Source organism: Malaclemys terrapin, chromosome 10, assembly GCF_027887155.1.
Source record: "Malaclemys terrapin pileata isolate rMalTer1 chromosome 10, rMalTer1.hap1, whole genome shotgun sequence".
Lineage (NCBI taxonomy): Eukaryota > Metazoa > Chordata > Testudines > Emydidae > Malaclemys > Malaclemys terrapin.
This window is the reverse complement of record NC_071514.1, coordinates 24,356,861-24,378,387: the sequence shown is the minus strand read 5'-3', so window position 1 is coordinate 24,378,387 and position 21,527 is coordinate 24,356,861. Positions and strand designations below refer to the sequence as shown.

General features: G+C 39.6%; 1 protein-coding gene across 2 annotated transcripts in view; it reads right to left on the bottom strand.

The window, feature by feature from the left end:
* UNC13C (unc-13 homolog C) overlaps positions 1-21,527 on the bottom strand; it is a 383,250-nt gene that overhangs the window by 328,259 nt on the left and 33,464 nt on the right. For both annotated transcript variants that reach the window (XM_054042619.1, XM_054042620.1), the window contains exons 2-3: positions 9,248-9,270; positions 8,638-8,702 (exon numbers count right to left, since the gene is read on the bottom strand). In XM_054042619.1, coding sequence (XP_053898594.1) covers positions 8,638-8,702; positions 9,248-9,270 — 88 coding nt within the window. The remainder of the gene's footprint in view (positions 1-8,637; positions 8,703-9,247; positions 9,271-21,527) is intronic.

Sequence of the window (21,527 nt, the reverse complement as noted above, 5' to 3'; positions counted from 1 at the left end):
CCTCCAAGCCCCTTGTGCTGTTTTCCAGTAGCTTGTGGTTAATACAGCCTCTCCCTCTGGTTTCCAGGCTTCTCCCTAGGTCCTCCTACCTCCTTGCTCCTCCCCTGGAATGCTGACCTCCAGGACTATCTCACTGTGCCCTGCCCCTTTTCCAGGGCCCAACTCAGGAACCAACTCCATCCCTGTGGCCCTTTTCTGCCTGCCTTCAACAGGCCCTTCCTAGAGAGTAGGGACTCCCTGCCTCTTCTCTCCTGAATCTCCTCCTCTCATTGAATTCTCTTCCTTCTCTCTGACTCTTCCATGGCTGGGATCACTCATTTTAAATGAGTCCAGATCAGGATCAACTGAGGTAAATTACTAGATCACAACCAAGGCTGAGACCAACTCCCTTAAAGGACCAGTCAGCATGTGAAGGACATTCCTGGGAAAGGCATGTGTTGGGCCATGACCTGGGCTTTACACCACCTCTGCACTTTCTATACCTGTTCAACAATGCTCCCCTAGTGACACCAAAGATCTTATGCTTTGCAAAGGGACAATGACTTAACTTTAGGCTTAGAATAGACGTTATCACGTCCTCAAGTTCTGCCTGAGAGGTTGGATGGAACAGAGTGGGTCAGTATTTTATAGGAGAGCTCTTTTCACATTACTCTATATCAGCTTAGATCCACTGTTGTGCACATTTTTAAATGCCTGTTGTTCATTCCCATGGAAATAAAGAGACGAAACACTCTAGAAGAGTTATTATAAAAAGCAGCTACCATGTTTTTTAAGACAGTAGAAGGGGTAGAAAACATGGAGGAAAATGACAGCACAATGTGAAAAGTAACTACATAAAAAGGGGTGTGTGTGTGTGGAGGGGATAGAGGAAGAAAGAGGGGAACAAAGGGAAAAAAGAAGCAGAAGCCTGAAGAACATAGATTCTAAACCCAGGGTCTCTAGAGAGGGAGTAAATCTGAAACATGGGACTCAACTGGCTGCTCCTAAACATTTCTCATAATGTAATGATGAACTCTAAGATGTGCTCCTGACGTGAAGAGAAGCAGGTTGCTAGGGTTGGACAGTGATTGATTGCACTTTTAAGGAAATGCTTAAATGTCACTACATATTTATTTTTATTTATATTGCAATGCTATTTGCATTGATAACACTGCTAGCAATATCTAATGCCTGCCAAAAAGGCAAAGGATGGACAGCTTCAGAGATTCTTAAGAGGCACAGCTGAGACACGGTAGAAAGTATTTTTTTCAGGGTTAGTGCGGAGCAATGGCTCTGCTAGCAAATCTTACAGCCACTGTGTTTTTATTGTCCTTTCTCAAATAAAGGTAAATAAATACCTATAACACAGCACTAGAACCACGATTTAAAAAAATAAATAAGTCACATACTAGTGAAACAGAAAGGTAGAACAAAATTGGCTTTTAAAAAAAAGATTCATTTTGCACTAATCACAATTTAGAATTCATACTGATCTCAGTAAATAAATGGAGAAGTACAGCACAGTTTTATTAAATATTAGAGAACGGGTTGCCAACTTTCTAAGGGAACAAAACTGAACACCCTTGCCCTGCCCTTTCTCCGAGGCCCCGCCCTGCTCACTCCATCCCCCCTCCCTCCAACACTCTCACTCCCCCACCTTCACTCACTCACTCACTCATTTTCACTGGGGTGGGGAGGGTCCCTTTTCGACCGGGTGTTCCAGTTAAAACCGGACACCTGGCAACCCTATCAAAGAAACAGTGTTTGGATCCAGATCAGGTTTATTTGGGCTATAGTGCTATATTTGGGCTAGAGTTTTGATTCAGAGTCAGTGGCAGTGAGCTACTGTCATGAGATTTCATCTCAAAATGTCTGAAATCATGCAAGTTCAGCTGCAGTACTGCATTACAACCAATCTGGAGAAGTTCTAGCAATATCCACACCTGAAAAGAAGCTCCTTCTGGTTTTGCATCTGACTGAAACATAAGGGTGAGTTTGAATCTGGGGTTTCAAATTTAAATACCCTGAAGTTTGGGATAGTTTCAAATCATGTTTCAGTTTTGTCTCCTCTCTAGTAAAAACGAAGAATTTCACCCACAGATAGTAATTTATCAGCACAGAAAGTTGGCAATCTAGAGGAATGTTACATAAAAGGATACTGTAACGAGGGCAAGAGCTAGGAGAAAGATATGAATTTTAAATGACTAACAAAAATTTTGAGCCAGGTCTGCAATATAGCACAATTCATTGCTGAAAAAAATCAAAGTTTAAGTTGTGACTTGTGCTGGATTTACTGCCGGATTTTTAACTGATGAGTTTCATCACTTCACACTGCTATTTAAAAAATATTTGATATTATCACATTTTTCTCATAAAAGATTATCTATTGAAAGAACATGGCTCTAGTAATTCATACCTACATACAGTGAGGGCACTCAGCCTTCAGATTTATGCCTAACAACATATTTCATGCCTTTTCCTGTCTCATTACTGAAATATTTCCATCCTGAAGAGTATGAATTAAGAAATATGACTCTTATCAGCATAAATCCTCATGCACTGAGAAAAGGATACACCTAACACTTGTAAAGAACAGACTTTAAAATCACCCTGACATCTATTATCATATTTTTAATCCTTGGACAGTTCTGCTGAAAACTGCCTGTAACAGTTAATATATACGAATTAGATTGCATATGATGCACTTTTCATTGGAAAAAAACCAAGAAAATACTTAATTAAATAGCTAAATTATCAGTGCCAACATAAAGAATGCAGTTGCCAAGTCTAACAAAGAAGCATCAGTATTTGTGTGTGTGAGACTATGGACCATTAAACACAATGTTCACCAGAGGAACTGTGCATATGACAGAAGAATGGCCATACTGGATCAGACCAATGGTCCATCTAGACCAGTATCCTGTCTTCCATCAGTGGCCAATGCCAGATGCTTCAAAGGGAATAAACAGAACAGGGCAATTATCTAGTGATCTATCCCTTGTCTTCCAGTCCTAGCATCACAGTCAGAGGTTTAGGGACACCCAGAGCATGGGACTGCATCCCTGATATAGAAAGAACAGCACTCAATCTTCTGGTCCAAAAAAATAAAGGTTTTGAATATCTGAGATAGAATAGAAACTTCAAGTTATATTCTGTATCTGTTTCATAGTTTAATAGAATGTAAGGCCAGAAAGGGCCATTAGATCATCTAGTCTGACCTTCTTTATATCACAGGCTGCGTTAGGTCACTTGGTACACATGTAGCATGCTATGACTCTATAAAATACTCATTGATTTTTCTAGGCCTTCCAATATTTATATTGGAGCTGCAAGCACAATGGAAATCAAATAAGTTAAAGATTCACCATATTCAAGATGTCATCTAAGAAAAGGTAAATGTATAAAGGTCTGTGCATTGCTCCATCTGTGCACCATTGCCAAACTCCAAAATGGATTAGGCCAAACTGTAAAATGATCATTCTCTGACATCCTTGCCATCAGGCACCCAGGTGAAACCAAAGACAACATCTCTCCAGAAAAGAATCAAACATAAATTACACTTGATATGTATGAACAATAATAATAAAAAAAAAATCTAGCAGATGCTCCTTTTATACGCTATTCCCAAATGTAATTTACACAAGTACTGATTCAGGAAGAATGTTCTTTGTGAATTAGCATTTCAACATCAGCAAAACATCTTCCAAAAAAGTAAATTGAAGAGGAGATATAAGTGAAAAGTATGATCAGTAAAGAAATGGTAACAGGCCTATGGGTAGGTAAGGGGGCAAATAGCAAAATACTCACCCCCTTCCCATGGACTGGCAAATAACTTTTTGCTTTGTTGTACATGCAATTCAGAGCAAGTACGCACAGCATCTCTAACACAAACAAATTCCCATGCTCCATACATAGAAGCATCTACATATCAAGAGTAAACAACTTTATGGACACAGGGGATACATATGCTCAATTAAAATAACTAAAATAAATCTCTGTAGTGCAGGATGCTAGCTGAATTTTAAAAACATATAATAGGATATTATTTTGGCCCAAATGAGCAATAGAAATAAAAGAATAACACACATCCTTCATATGCAATGAACAAGTGAAACATTCACATTAGAATAAAACCACAAAACTTGAGAAAGGCCAAAACCTAAGAACTCCCACATCGCTTTCTAAATGAGAGCTGGGGAAATACTTCAGGAAAGTATTCAAACACATAATTTCAAATCAAAACATTTGACAGTATTCAAAACCATTTACATTTGTTTTCTGTGAACATTCAGCACAAGAGATGTGTTGTTCCGAAGGATATTTGTGGAAAGCAAAAGTCTTGAATATTTGTGTGACAGTGATTGTGCAAGAATGTGTGTTTGCATCGCCACCTTAAAATCTCCAATTTCCCATTCTGTTCATAAAAGTTTCAGCCATCCAATCAAGGAGCAGAAACAATACCATGTGAGCTATGTGACCACTCATATACCACAACAAATAGCAAATAGCTGAAGACCAAATAGTTCATGAACATCCCTTAGGTTGAAGTACGTTTGTATACGTTTGTCCAACACTTCTGAATCATGAACATGTTTGTTAAATCAATGTCGGATAAAAAATTCACAAACCGCAAAGAAGGGCTACATTCACGGAATAAATTATTTGCTATGAATAGTTCATCCATCTGCACTGATAAGTGACAGCATGATTCCAATTGATGAGTGCAGAGATGAATATTTAAGAGGAGGGGAACATGCAAAACAAAAAAGCCAACACTGCTTCTCAAAATTAACACTTTAGTATCAGGAACTGTGAATTTCCAAAGCTGCTAAGCACTTATTTATTAATCCATATAATACTTATCCATTAGCTGAAGCATACAAATGGTTAATAGATGACACTTCAGAAGCAGTGAATGCCATGGAGATGAACTACATAGACTAGACTCAAACGAGGTCAAGAGTGGGAAAATATGATCACTTTTAAAGTTAATTAAAGAAGTGCCGTACATCAGCATAATACAAATCTTCTGAGCATGCTTTGCAATTAAGTGGCACCTGAATGGTTCATAGCACTATTCAAAATGGTGAAAGACCTACTTCATAAACAAAGGAAGTTATTCTGTATCAGTAAACGAAAAAATTGACTTCCAACAAGTAATGAAGGTGCATAAGATAAAGGAGCCAGGGAAAAAATGTACAAAGTATGCAAATTTAGGCACAGATCCTACAAACCCTCATATGAATCTTTAATCCTGTACACATAAGCAGTTCAATTGGCTTCAGTAGGACCACTCACATGAAGAAAATTAAGCCCATGTGTGTCTACACGATCAGTGACAAAGAAGAGAAAATGAAGAGAATTATAAATTAACTTCAGTTTTATTAAAGTATATTTTATACATATATTAGTTATGTACTGTAATATTTCAGATATTATATTAATATGAATGAGAAATAAGAGGCTACAAACACAGAAGTTTCTGAACTGCAAATCCTAAGAAACTGTACTTGTTTCAGAGAGATGCTAAATACACATTTAGTTATAAGTAACATATCTATTGATTAAAATTACTTATTTGGGGATCCCAACCACCTCCCATCAGCATTATTTATTATATTTGGCACTGAGTATACTAATAATAATGATGATGAAAATTTTGGGGAAATTCACTAACAATTTCACTGCTCAGGCATTAATCGTGATTGTTTATTCTTAGGACCTGAAATGGATAAAGTAACACCGATGATAAACAATGCTGAATTCTTTGTGTGGCTGATTTGCACTTATTCTAAGTGCAAGCAACTATCATGTGATGCTCCAGCAAACCCCTGTCCATTATTGTTCAATTAATTACAACTTCAAAAAGCAAAGTAAATCCAAAACCTCTAAATGGGTGGGGTGTGTGCCTGCATCAGCTTCTGTGTTATGATGTACATGATACCTTATGGTACACAATGACACAATTTACTGCAATCCTATTGCTTTCTTTTTATTCTAACCTCTTGATGACAGTACACCTACTCAATGAAGGGTCTACTACAAGAGTTACATTAACACAGACATACTGGTGAATAATTTATGGTAAATATTTTCATGGAGAATTAATTCATTATGGAATAATCTTTAGGATAAGTATTTAGGACACTAATGTGTCAACAGAAAAAAAGTTCCTTCAGATAATACTATTCCTATGCAGAAAAAACAATCAGTATACTTTCAGATAAGGTAAACATTGTGCATATGGAAATCAGGATGAAGCAACTAGAACAAACAAACAACATCACAACACTGAATTGTAGGCCCAGATACTAGACAAAGTATTGTTTTAGTCATCAAACAATCCAGTCCAGATCTGCTCACACCACCCACCAAAAAACAAGATATTTATGATATGAAAGAAATTGGTAGAAGTTGTACTACTATGACCACACACATAAATCTAGAAAACAATGGGAGTTTTCTCAACTTGTTTAAGGATGAATTTCTCCCAGATCGAACTGCAAAACTAATATCAGTCAAAACTCAAAATATATGATCTCTCTAACAGTTTTACTTCCGAGTGGTACCTCGGCGAGCATCAATAATCTCCAATATACAAACAGAGCAAGGCCCTACTGTAGTCCTATTAACACAGGGAAAAATTATATACAGCCTAAAAGATCATAGAATCCAGATGGTGAATGTAGGAAGCTGTCCAACACTCAAAATACTGCTGAGAATAAAGAAACAAGTGAATTAAATATCTCTAAAAGTCCAGTATAGCAAACATTTATGAGACTGGTGGCATATGATTTGTTTGGTCAAGAGTTTTGTGGCCTCTGCATTAGAGATCTCTCCTCTTCATTTTTATAAGTTTTTAATATCTTGGCATTTTTGTCATCTACTGTAAATACATCAATCCTCTGCTGCAAAATAATGAAGCTGAAAATTGTGCAATAATTGCACAGACTGATTTTTTTAAACATTGTCCACACAAAAATTGAGCACCTTTATTTATCTCTCCAAATTGTTACACGTCTGGAACTTCCAAGATACTTCAACTCTCCACCCACTCCAGGCCTAAGTTCTTTGAGCACTGCCAACAAGTAGGCTAAATCTTCTGGCTAGTGACCTATCAGATAATTTGTCAACCTACTGAGCTCTGAAACTGGAGATGGTATCTAGAAGCAGGGTCATTGTGGACAGAGATCTGGGCGTGCTAAGCTAGTCTCCACCTTTGAGGTACACTGGGGTCTTCCATAGCCAATGTGTTGCCAGGCCTCTGGACTGAGACAGACTTTGTATCAAAAGCAAAAGTCTCATCAGATACGTACTGCTTTTAGCTCCTACAGAATTTCAGAGCGATGGGAAGAGCAAGTGCAGGAGAGCACTGGAAACCCTATCTGAGAAGAAGGATGTTTTGGCTAATGGTAGATTAGATTAGATTAAATAGATAGAATGGTTGATTAAGAGATATGGTCCTGACAAAATCTTAGCTCTCACCTGTTATCAATCAACTTAAATATATCATTTCCCTCAAATAAACAAAAATAATTGTCCTTGATGTTTCTCTTTTAAAATGATTTGTATTTTTAAACATTCACTACTATTTTTTGTTGTCTTGGTGGAATTATTACCAGCCCCAAAAGAAAAAAAAAACTTCTAAAGCATGATAAAGACTACAGGAATTACCTAACCCACTCAAAGTTAGATGATGCTCATTTATCTCTACCGAGTTGTCTAGCAATAATAATAATAAAGTAAACTAAACAAAATTAACTACTGCAGTTAAGTGTTACTGTAATTATTTCTTCTACAGCATTCTGGGAAATACATTAAACAAATGAACTGCAGTTCAATTATTCCCTTGTATCCAGAAAAGAGGGCAGAGGAAATTGAGGTGAAAAAATAACGGTATTTAGGCTACATAATATAGTTTAACTCAAAGAAGAGCAAAGGGAAACATTTAAGGTAAATTAGCTAATTTTGTCTCAGTACCTTACATCTGAAGCAGAATGTTACCATGGAAAACTGCCTGCCCACACTAGCAGGAGAACAATGTATAATTCTTGATAGTTTGAAGTGTATAGCTGATATACAGCATCCATATGCTTTCACAGTAAAATTACTTTTTGTAAAGAAAAGGTATGCAACTCGAAGTGAAGAATGGGATTCAAGACAGAAGGAAAAGGAGAAGGAAGTCCCTAGACTGGAATTTAAGATGATTCCAGCAAGAATAAGATAGACTTAAATGTGTAAGCTGCCATGTTCATTTTCTTCAGCAACAAGACAACACATTTTTCCTGTCATTTTCTTGATCTTAAATATTAGAAGCCTATTGCAAAGCCAGTCAGTTTCCTGAAATGCAGATTTAAGGCTGAAATACAGTGTATGGGTTTGAAAAGAACATTTGATATATACAGATTTGAAAGAATTTTTTTATTCTTGGTGAACTTGTCCAGCTGAAGATTTCATCAATTTCTTTTGGTCTTGGAGGACTTATGGAAAAGATGTAGGACAGTGAAATCTATTATTTCATATTCTTGTTACAATGCAAAAGTTCAATTTTCTCAGGACATTTGAACACAATTATAAACTTCAGAGAGTGATATTAAGAATAATATTAAGAAACAGCGTTGCATATATAACAAACTTCATGGTCATAACTGTACTTACCCGCCAAATGCCTGGATTGCATAAAACTTGGAAGCATCCAAAGAACTTCCACTTACTATTCGAGCCTTTAATGAAGAATAAAAAAAAGCTTAGTTACTCAGTTTCTGCCAAGAGATTTTGGATAGACTTTAACTGCATCGTACATATAACACCTAATATGAAAAATGTCAAGCAGGGTCAGCTCCAGGCCAAAGCTACATTAATTTTTGCTTTGAAATACATGTGATTAGCATTCAGCATTTAGTGAAAAACACTGGTAAAACCCCGGAGAAGATATCAGATATTGCCTCCCAAGTATGGCTGCCCTTTAAATCCCAGAGTATGTGCAGTGTAGATGATAACTAGTCAGAGGCAAAAATCCAGACACCAAGTTTGACAGTAGCAGACCCCTGTGTTGGCAACTATGATTTTATAAGATAAGCACAACAGTGAGGCTACCCTGCTTATAAATGCAACACATCTGGAATACACTCAAAGGAGAACAAAAGAATGGAAAGCTGGGAAACATGCACATTTCACAACTAAAATGAAGGAACCAAACAGATCAAAGAAGTCACAAACAAACATCAACAAAATACACAACCCCTTAAGGAAATATGTGATTTTAAACCTTTTCATCCACAGAACTGCTATCTGAAAGAGAACCAGGAAGAGGGGGAATAAAGGTTAGATAAAACAGTCTCCAAGAAAACGTGTAAAGTTTTTTTCATAACTCCTATAATTCTAGCTTGCTAAAGTAGAAATGAAAGGAACAACAGAAGCTGAGTAACATATATGTTTAGTTTTCTTATACGTGATTACTATGACAGTATACTCTGACAAGTGCAAAGATGTTTTAATATATAATGAACACAGTTACTCACACAAGACTCTTTAGTTGTTAAAGATGTTTATGGTTATCTTATAAACTAGCACTTAATGCTGTTCAAATCTAATGTCCAGCTTTGATTCCTTTGCATTCATTAGTATTAGTAAATGTATTTTATTAAGGTAGGACTGAATGGTCATAAAAGTGGTGATTTCGGATTTAGAGTAAGGCTTTGTTTGCAAAGAAAAATAAAACTGCTCTTCAGGCATTTAATGGATATATTAAAATTATTATATTCTAACTATTCTGTTCTACCATGCAGATACAGGAAACTAAAAAAGGAATGCCAATAATCCTAATTTAATTGTGTGCATTTGAAATGTATTATATATCATACAATCAGTTTCATGGTCATACAGTATTCTTCATGTCCAGCATCAGATATAAAACATTTACGATGGAAAATGTACGTTTATTTCATTTTTTTCAAATATTTAAAACGCTTATTGTTTCCTGGTAATAAATTATGTCTATCACATCTTTCCATCAATAAATTTATCTTTTACATGCACCAAGTTTGTATTATGTATTGTGTAGCTATAAACTTGCATTGCTATAATTGTCACCTTCACAAACTTTGCATTATTTTTTCCAAGGAGTATGCACATTTTATATGTGCCCTCTAAATCATTTGGATTTTTTTCTATAGGATAAGCACTGCTCAGCATGCTTTTACTACAAAACTATCCCTCACATTTTAGACATGCAGTAACTCCTCACTTAAAGTCGCCCCAGTTAACGTTGTTTCGCTGTTACGTTGCTGATCAATTAGGGAACATGTTCATTTAAAGTTGTGTAATGCTCCCTTCTAACGGCGTTTGGCAGCCGCCTGCTTTGTCTACTGCTTGCAGGAAGAGCAGCCCCTTGCATCTAGCTGGTGGGGGTTTGGAACCAGGGTGGACCAGCAGCCCCCCATCAGCTCCCCCTAAGTTCCCTGTGGAGCAGCTGCATGCAGTTCAGCTGTGTCCTTCCCCCCACTGCCATGTGCTGCTCCTGCCCTCTGTCTTGGAGCTGCTCCCCGAGACTCCTGCTTGCTGTGCGGGGAAGAGGGGGGCTAATGTCAGGGTGTCCCCCTTCCCCCTGCTCCTGCACCCCGCTTACCCCATCTTCCATAGAGCAGGGCTCAGGACGGAGGGAGCTTGCAGCAGCTGAGGTCTCAGCAAGCTGATCTAATTAATAAGGCAGTGTACTTAAGAGAAATGCACATATCTCGCTCCATTCCTGCTGCCTTCCAGAGTGTAAGAGTTAACCCTTGAAGGCCCAGCCAGTTGCTAGTTCATCATTTAGCAGTAAGGGAAATATCCCACCCTCTGACTCCTCCACCTCAACCAAGCTTCACAATCATCATCACTGTGTACCAGTATTAAATTGTTTGTTTAAAACTTTGTGTGTGTGTGTGTGTGTGTGTGTGTGCAGGGCCGGCTCCAGGGTTTTGGCCGCCCCAAGCAGGAGTGAGGGACCATCCGCCGAATTGCCGCCGAACAGCTGGACATGCCGCCCCTCTCCGAAGTGGCCGCCCCAAGCACCTGCTTGGTAAGCTGTTGCCTGGAACCGGCCGTGTGTGTGTGTGCGCGCGTGTGTATAATATATATAGTCTTTTGTCTGGTGAAAAACATTTCCCTGGAACCTAACCCCCTCATTTACATTAATTCTTATGGGGAAATTGGATTCACTTAACATCATTTCGCTTAAAGTCGCATTTTTCAGGAACATAACTACAACGTTAAGTGCGGAGTTACTGTACTCTATGTTTCAAAGCCAATATAGCTTCTACACAGTAGATCAAACTCAAATACATATAATGCAGATGTATTAGCACAGACAGTGTGGTAGTCACAGGAAGGTGCAATTAAAGGTCCCCATCCTGAAAACATGCCCATGCTATAAGTCCATTGATTTAAATGGAACAACTCATGTGCTTAAAGCTAAGGTGTCTGCATGATGGAGGCCAAAGGCAACCATGTCTGTCTAGTTGTTTAGATAGTCTAACCTGTCTGATTATGTTTGATTTTAACATTCAAATATGTTTGAGCCTGATTAGTAGTAGAGATGTGCTTGAGCCAAATCTGAATTCTCAGGAAGCTCAAGTCCAAATGCAAGGTTTTCAGCTCTGACCTATCTCTTGTTAGTAGTTAGAGTCCACGGAACAAGACTCTCTGGCACCATACTGCAGCTCCTAATTCCCCTCTCGCACATATTACAAGGAGTTGGACCAGATGACCTCCTGAGGTCCCTTCCAACCCTGATATTCTATGATTCTATGATACAAGCAATCCAATCATAAAGCATGTGTACACAAGGGGGGGATAGTAAAGGTTGCCATGGCACTCAACTCCAAATTTCTTGACTTTTGTACATAAACAACATGTTCGCATGATTAATCAAATACACAAAACATCACTAAACAAGGGAAGAATATTAGCCACACATATCGGAGCTCTCAGGGCATCCACCCACCATAATTGTTCCCTTTATAACTACACGCTTGATTACAAACACACATAAGCAGTGTGTCTGAACCAACATTGACTCCTTATGCCAACTGTGAATTTGGCCATTTAACTGCAACAATATGAACTGCCCTGCCGCTTCTCTCACTTCACAGGCTAAGTTTTTTCAGAAGTCTGGGACTAGCATTTTAGTCCCAAAGTTATCTCACTTACCCAGCTCATCTATAGAAATTAACTCTCCTTGTTATATTAATGAGAAATTTGTATTTGTAAAAGCTTTTGATTGGCAGCGCTGGGCATAGCTGACCTCTCTTTCACCACATACCTAGTAGTGCAGGAGGGGCTAGCAATGCAAAGTGCTTCACATTCCACCACCCCACCCCCACTGATGAGACTCAACCTTAGATTTGAAGGTTAGAGGGGTATAGTTCAGTGTTTGGGCTCTCTGGGGTGTTTGTTTTTCCCTAAAAAGTGTGCTAATTAATAGCAAGCATGGTGTGTGCTTTGTGATAGACACACTTATCCCAAGCTTATGCTCAAATAAATTTGTTAGTCTCTAAGGTGCCACAAGTACTCCTGTTCTTTTTGCGGATACAGACAGCTGCTACTCTGAAACTTATCCACCAGCAACTGTACTGATACCACAGTTACCTAGAGCTGTAAACCACTAAATGTCTATCAGATAGTAAGTTTTCATCATCATCTATTAGGGCTAGACTTGCACTACTGACCTACTGTAAGGGTAATAAACTCCATAGCTTATTACCATTCTCTGAGGTATACTGTCCTGCTGCATAGAAATGTTCTGATTTGGGCTCATGGACTCATAGAAGGGAAACTAAATCAATTTATTTACAGACAATTTTTAACATCCTCCCAAGCAACGGTGGTTTGTAAAGCGGAGCATACTAGCGAGTAAGCTGAGTCTATTTTAGGATATAACTGAAAGCTCCCTTCAGGGCCAATTATATTGGACTTCCCAGCAAGCAAGATGGGAAAAAGAAAAACAAGAAAACTGTTCTTTTAACTGAAGGCTAAATTTAATGCTCCCCCTCCCCCAACAACAAAAAAGCTAATTCTTTTTAATTAGAACAGTAAGGTATCAGATCGCTGGAACCAGGAACTGTTCAGATAGCACACAATTACATTTTGTCCCAGTGGACAAAATCCTTATTTCTATTCAGAAACCAATTTTCACAGGACACACTTGGTTTTCCCTGTTATCATTTACAAAGCTATTTCCTGACACTGTAACCAATCTTTACTTTCTTAGGCTAGAAGCTAAAGCATTTAATAGGATTATCATAACATCTTATTTATACCAACCTTCCAATTTCTGTTGTATGCCCAATATTAAGAAGTAATTCTTATCCCATAGTCTAATTTAAATGGCTAGGTTTCATTACTCATTCCCAATTCTGACAAGAGGGAAGCAGGAGGAGAAGTCCATAAATTATAAAAGGCAGAAAAGACCACTGTGATCCTCTAGCCTAGATTTTTTTTAATTACACCCACACCATGGTTATTGTGCACTTCAGGTTCATTAAGATTTTGACCATTGATTTGAAGGGGGGCAGGATGGAGACCCAAAGTTATAATTCAATTGCAATCCATTTGCTACTAGAAATCATAGGGCCAGATCCTGCATTCCCTATGCATCTGAAACTCTTAGTAAAATCACTGCGAGCTTAAGTGCACAAGGAATGCAGAACTGATCCCCTAACTAATGCAAGTAATATTCTGCCTCAATTCTTGGTTGCAGAAATCCATTATGTAAATCAAATAAGTAGTATCTCAGTTTTATATATGTTTGAAGCAGATTATAAAGTACATTATAATTTTTAATATACAGATTTCAAACTTAACCATGAGACATATTTACATGAAACCATTTAAATGGCTTTTGTAATTAATTTGCTTTCTTCTTTTCATACAATTTATTAAGCAGGACGATTTGTAACATGTATGGGTTTGCAAAAATTTTGAATTAGATAGCCAAGTGGTCATTTCCAGAACCAGCAAATAGGTTCTTAAGTGATACTTATAGGCTTGTATTATTTCTAAAAAAACCCACATATTTTAAGTATCCACATTTATTCATCTCATAATTTTATGCAGCAAAGAAAATGTCAGAAGGATAATTTGAAACAAATGAAATATTTAGCATTTCATTTACAGACCTCCTTCAGCTCAGGTAAATTGTACTTTTGAGCAGCTGAAAGGCATTTAATTTAAGGAACACAAGGAAATTAAAAGAAAAAAATCTGATTAATAGAAAATATAAGTCATTTATTCTTTACAGTAATGTGATCTGACTTCAGTGACATGGGCAGGGTTTAATTAGTTCCTGGGCAGCTGCCTGAATAGATTCCATGACATATGTTTAAGGTGTTTATGGAAGGCCTTGGGAGAAATCATTTGAGCACTAAAGAGTCAAAACTACCTCACCTTATTTGGGTAAGGCAAGCAGTATATCTTTAGATTCGTTTAAAAACAATATCTGTAGATAATCTGCAACCAGCTATCCTTGGACCTAGTAGATTAGAAAAACGAACAAAAAATGTGTGGGCCTAATCGTCAACTGGTGTAACCTGCCATAACTCCATGAAACTCAGTGGAGCTATGTCTGTCAGCTGATGTAAATAATTTGGTCTATCAAATAACATGCATTCAAAAAAAGAAAATAATTGGGTCTAATTCAATTTGCATTTGGCTGCAATGGTGCTATAATGAAGTAGGAGTTGATGTGCTCAAGATAAAGCTCAGAGCTAATTTAAGTGTAAATAGAACAGAGGTAAATGGGGGGCATATCCTCCCACTGAGTGCCATATGCTTTCATGCCACTCCAAAGCAACATTCTCAAGAAAACCTGGAACACAAAACCTCCTGATCTCAGATGCCTGCAGCGTGTTAAGATTGAGAACCAAAGTCAGACTTGCCAATAATTAGATTCTGAGAGGGAATTATGTTCAGTGATAAAACTCCATGCACTAGAGTTGCTCATGGACACAGAGGGGAGGAGAAAGGATCTTGGAAATACACTGTATTTAGCTGTTTTCCCATGTAAACAATAATGGTGTCTCATTAACTAAACCAAGGAAAAGATACCATCTGCCAAATAAGCATACACTGAATATGCTTAATGAAATTCTTTGTTCCTAAAAATATTCTGTCCAGTGACTGGCTCCTGTGCAGATGGACAAGGAATATGGGTGATCCCCTGAGCACAAGAACTGCTCTGGGCTGGCACTGCCAACCCAAACTGATTTCGGAGAAAGGTCATGGACCTCCACCGTTTGCACTGGTCAGCAGAGCTGGCTGACCTTGCAAGCACTGGACTTGTCTTTGAGCATGTGAGAGATATAAGGTGTGTAGCAGCAGGAATCCAGGATTTCCCCCCAAGTGGGCCAGTGCCTAAAAGTTTATATAGCACAATGTATGAAGTGACTGGTTTGCACATGAGAAGGGGAAAATAAAGCTTTTGTATTCTTTAAAGCAGGGGTTCTCAGCCTTTTTCTTTCTGAGGGCCCCCAACATGCTAGAAAAACTCCATGGCCCACTTGTGCCACAACTGTTTTTCTGCATACAAAAGCCAGGACCAGCATTAGGAGGTAGCAAGCAGGGCAACTGCTTGGGCCCCCACACCTCTGGGGATCCCCTGAAGCGAAGTTGCTCAGGCTTCACCTTTAGCCCATAGTGGCGGGGCACGGAACCCCGGGCTTCAGCCCCATGCGTTGGGGCTTTCACTTTCTGCTCTGGACCCCAGCAAGTCTAATGCCGGCCCTGCGTGGTGGACCCTCTGAAACCTGCTCTTGGCCCTCCAAGGGGGCCCAGACTCCTGGTTGAGAACCAGTGCTTTATAGATAAGTCTCTTATGAATTTACAGGCTGAAACTAAAAGCTGTCTAGAGACATTACTCTAAAAACCTACAGAATTTAATAGAGAGTGGTTTCCTTTCATAGATTTTTGTAAAGCCATCCTACAGAATTCTATATTCTTCTGCTATATGTCTGCAGATATAACTCTTGGCTAGGTTACATGGGTAAGATTGTACCCTACGCCTCTTAGGGTAGGTCTACACATCTAGTGGTGTGTTGACAATGCACACCCAGTTAGCAGCTATAAATAGCAGTGTAGACGGTGAAGCATGGATTAGTGGAGTAGAGTGCCCTATCCTGACCCCTAAGATACATACCTGACACAGCCCTCTACGCACCCAAGCAGTGCCTCCCACATCTACACTGTTATTCTTAGCTGCGTAGTGTCTCTCTGTCTTTCCCTGGCCAGAGATTTTTCCCCACTGCAGTGAAAGATTCCGGCAGGGGGTAGGCAGTGGTGAAAGGCTTTGGCAACAGGGTGGAGCAGGGAGGGGAAGAGGCATGGCCACCACGGCCCAGGTGTCCGGCAGTGGCTTGGTGGCGGCTGCACCAGGGGAGGCTTAGCCTAAGTTATGACTCCCGTGTAGGATACAGTGCTGTCCAGAATATCTGCAGCACTGTGTACTGTTGCCTGGCCCTCACCATGCCCCTAGTGCCCCCAATACACAGCCAATTCTAGGGCTTGTGAAGGGGTTCTCCAGAGGCTGCCCTATGACTGTCTTCCACAGCACCTGCACTGGAAGAATTCTCCCTTCTCTTCCTTGCATATATAGGGTTTTGGGCCCCTTTTATGTGGCATAAAGGGTCTGGATTGGAGGCAAGGATCTACAGAAACTTACAGAAGGCCCATCATTCTGTATTCAACTCTATAGGACTTTTCCATAAGGCAGGGAGTCTGGAGTATCCTCCAGGGCATATTTTTTTATATTATACAAAAGTTCAAAAAGTCTTCTCTTTCGCAGTATTTTTATGAGCCAGGTATAAAAGTTTCCCTGGCAGGCATGACTTGGCAGAGAAGGGGATGAGCCCTACCTGAAATTCACTTTGCTTGCCTTTCAATTCAAACAGTTTTCATAGTAGATAGGTATTGTAAGCAAGGAGCCAATATCGGGCATGGGGCTGTATCACACACGGCTGGGCCTTAAGAAACTGAACAAATCCTCAACCCGATGTTTAACCTAATACAGGCAGAAAGCAAAGATGTCCCTGGAAGGAAAACAAGTCATACTAATTCAAATGATAGGCTTGTCAACACGGAGAGTTAGTGTCTGCTATGCTGGGGTTTAAATCTACCGCACAGTAGTTTTCCATGCACTAACGGGTCATGTGGACTCCTCTACCACGCACTACAGTTTCCCTATGATGCACTTTGAACTGCTCTGCTCTGAAACTGAAATAGATAGAAGTTCACTAGAGAACTTTTAGTGCATGGTAGCAGGGTCCACATGACCAATTAACGTGCAGCACGCTTGTGCACTGTTGATTTAAACCCCAGCTTGCCGTGCACTAACTCGCCATCTAGACAAGCTCCCAGTGTCCACCCTGCAGCTATATAAGCGAAGAAGAAAATATATGTGAACCCAAAGTAATGAAGTAGATCGTAACCAAGATAACTTCAGAATCTGGAGTACACCAGGAGAAAACCAATCATATAACTATGTTATCAGAACATATGGTGTAATTCTTTGTTTTCCCTGTGCCCAGCCAAAGCTGGGACTTAGATGAAAGTGACCTGGCTGAACCTTAATCCAGATAAAACAGATTATGCTAGTTGGTTAACAGAGGGATCTTATGGGCATGGCAGGGATGGTTTCTGGCATCTGAAGTGAGGGGATTTGTTAAACCTTCATCTAATAGGTTCACTGTTTGGGAATGCTTTCAGCTCTCTGGCTGATCCAAACTGCTAGGAATGGCCACAAGTACCTTCTTCCATAGGTCTCATATGGCAACTGTTATTTTGCATCTGGAGCTTGGCACAGTTCTTCATTCCTTTGTGGCTTCCAGATTGGATTTCTGCAATGCTTTCTACATAGGAGGAATACTGATGATTGCTCAGAGGCTATAGCCAGTCCAGAATGTGGCTTCCCATCTGCTTTCTAGTGTTTATTTCAGGAAACATTTCGACCAGTTCCCTGACAACTTCTGAGTTGAGTTCAAGATGCTGAATTGGATCTATAAACTGGTATATGACCCCCTCTTTCCCTGCAATCCATAGTGTCAGTTGAAATCAGCCAGGGTTCTTGAACTAACAGTCTCTGGACTGAATGTCCAGAGGCTCAAGTCAGAGCATTCTCAGCAGAGGATCCCATTCTGCAATGGAACGGCCCAATGGAATCTGAGTTTGTTGGCCATTACAGCCCACACCTTTTCTCTGGCTTTTGCCTGAAGGGAGTTATTTTTCTTTTATTGTACTTAATATTTTGAGAACTCGCGGGTGGGTGTATTTTAAAAAGCTTTTAAAGTTACATATTATGTATGCCCAGAGATATTGTATCAAGTACACTATATATATTTAAAATTAATACACAGAATTTATGTTTTGGATTCACCACTGTTTTATTCCAATTTTACACTGATGTAATTCATTGATTTCATAAAATTCTAATGGTAAATCAGGCCCTAAAGGATACACCAGCAGCTATTTGGGGTAACTATCATAACCTGGGCACTGCCCATATTTATTCATGCTTTCGACTGCCATTGTATCTCTTGAAATAATTTCCCTATTTCTTTTCAATTGTTTTCTCCCTAGAAGGCTCCTCACTGGAGAAGTGTCTACCTCTACAATTAATGCCAATTCCACTCCTTGTTTATTTATCAAATTGTGCTTGCTGTACAGATGGCTAACTTGACTCTTCCTAACCCGCTGCATGTGTTGGGATTCACAGTATACTCCCTGTGATAGAGTGATTGAATGACTGTCACTAAACATTGCATAAACACTACTCCATTAATTATTTCCTTGCACAAAGAAATCCACTGGAAGGGAAAATCTCCTCCAGATAATCCACAGATTTAATCTCAAAGTATGTCTGCATAGCACTATAAAACAAAGGTTCCAACTCAGGCTCAAGCCTAATCCCCCCTTCCATCTACACACAAATTGTGTTAACTAAGCACTTGGATCCAGGGTTCCAGAACCCCATGGGGATGGAGGGTCCAAGGCAGAGTCAAGCCAGGATCCAGGGTTCAAACTCTGTTGGTTTGCAATGTAGACACAACCTCACTGGACTCGTGCTCTGGGAGTCCACCAAAAGTATCGCACAAGTCTACAGACCAACTTCCTTTGTCCTCTGGACAGTTAAGTTTTTCCATACTGCACCACAAACAAAGAGGTAGGGCCTCTTTTGGGGAAAGTAATAGAAAGTCTGGGATATGGGTGAATGGACTCAGGCCTGGATAACACAGTATAGATGCTGGAAGCCTCAGGTTGGGACTTGGGGTTCAACAATTCCTCACCTGGGGTTACAAATGAGCGTAGACACTCAAACTCTAGGCTAACAAACCCAGGGTCTTCTAATTCAACTTCTACTAACCATGGGCTGACATTGCAGTGTAGACATACCCTGAGATTCAGCCAAAATATTCCCCTATGGGGAGAGGTCTGAAGTCCTGCAGCAGAGGCAGAGTGACTGGCCTGCATATCCCATGGAGCCTGATGATCCATAGCACATCTTTCAGTTCCTCCACTAAGTGAACCAGTGTCAAGGTACTATCCGGCCTCCCTTCCCTCCAGACATTCCAGCTCTATTAGAAGAGCTCTGCTGTGCAATATCCCATTTGCCAAAAGTGGGTAGAGCAAGTACAGAGCAAAAGTTAATGCTGATAAGCATTAATTTCTATGTGCCTATTCATATGGCCATCTGCCTGATTCGGTCATAAACTTTCCACTAAGTACTGGTGCTCCCTGACTATGTTGCCTGAATTCCCGTCGAGTCTTGACTGCCTGGAGTAGATATGGATGAGTTTTCACTGGCTCACAGGAGGGAGAGAAACATGCTGTCATCACTCTGCTCCCCCCTTGCACCTCTCTTTCACAAGTTCAGGAAAATGTATCCCTTTTTTACTTGGTATTCCCTCCCGCCCCACACATACTTAAAACACTACAGTGACATAGCTGTAGTGCTTCAATGTAGACACTACTTATGTCGACAGAAAGGATTCTGCCATTGGCGTAGGTAATTCACCTCCCTAAGAGGAGGTAACTAGGTCAACGGAAGAATTCTTTCATTGACTTAAGACTTGTTTACACTTGAAACATCATAGTGGCACAGCTGCAGCACTGTGGTGTAGACATTACCTACACCGACAGGAGGGGCTCTACCATCAACGTAGGTAATCCACCTCCCCGAGAGGCCGTAGCTAGGTTGACAGAAGAATTCTTTCATCCATCTAGCACTGTCTATATAAGGATTCATGTTGGCTTAACTATACTGCATTGTGGATTTTTCACAGTGACGTAGTTAAACTGACCTTATTTTCTAGTGTAGGCCAGGCCTCAGAAGAGGCAAGGGAGAAGAGGTTGAGGTCTAGTTTAGAGTAGGTTTTAAAGGTGTGATGATAGATCACATTATCGAGCTAGACCTAATGAACACTTTCTAAAGCACTTGTCAAGACAAAACAGTTCTACTTTGGCATGTGTTAAAATGCTTGAATTAAAGCCTAAAGGGGAGCAGTAGGCCTTGCCTTGACATAAATTTTAAAAGGTGTTAATTAGATTGAGCTAGGTAACTGGGTCTAATAGCACACCTTTACAAGGCTGTGGATGATCAGGGGAAAAGGACTTAATTGACCCTTATATTTAAATATTTCAGTTGAATGTTCTGATATTTTACAGGGAGGAACTAGACAGATCAGAGTTACATTTCAAACCGCTAAACAATGTTAATATGATTTAAATATTGACATAACAACAAAGCTGCTTTTAATACTGGTATTTCTTCCATGAGGAACCCATGGATAGTTTTTACTCCCTTTCATCTGTAAGGTATCATCACTCAACACCTGGCATTCTAGGCCAGAGCTCTTGTACTTTAGTACTTTAAAAAAATATTCTATTACTATAAACATATAGTCCCTGCAGTCATCTCACTTATTTCAATCTCAAAGAAACAAACATTCTGTGACTCAGGTGCACTTTCTTACTTACAGCTGAATGGGGAACACTCAAGGCATATAGAGTGATGCAGTTTAACAGTACAATATAGTGTTAATGCTATTTTAACACTAGATAGCCAGGGTCATCGTGGTTTTGAAATGGAAATGTTCCTTGAAATTCAGCCAATCATCAATATTGCAAACTTTATCATTTAGGTATCTTACCAAGCAAGCAACAGAGGGTCCTGTGGCACCTTTGAGACTAACAGAAGTATAGGGAGCATAAATGCTCCCTATACTTCTGTTAGTCTCAAAGGTGCCACAGGACCCTCTGTTGCTTTTTACAGATTCAGACTAACACGGCTACCCCTCTGATACTTGTTACCAAGCAAGAACATTCACAATCCCTAAGAAAAAGCTTAGTAGTTAACCACAAATATGTCCAGTGGAGTGTGAGTATAGATGTGCTTTTCCTTCTCAGAGGTTATCAAATTATTTGCTTATGACCTGGTAGCCTGTCGAACTATAGGAACCAGATAACAGGGAATGCCTTTATGCAGTTGTTCCAGCTATATGTATAACTGTAAATAGCAACAG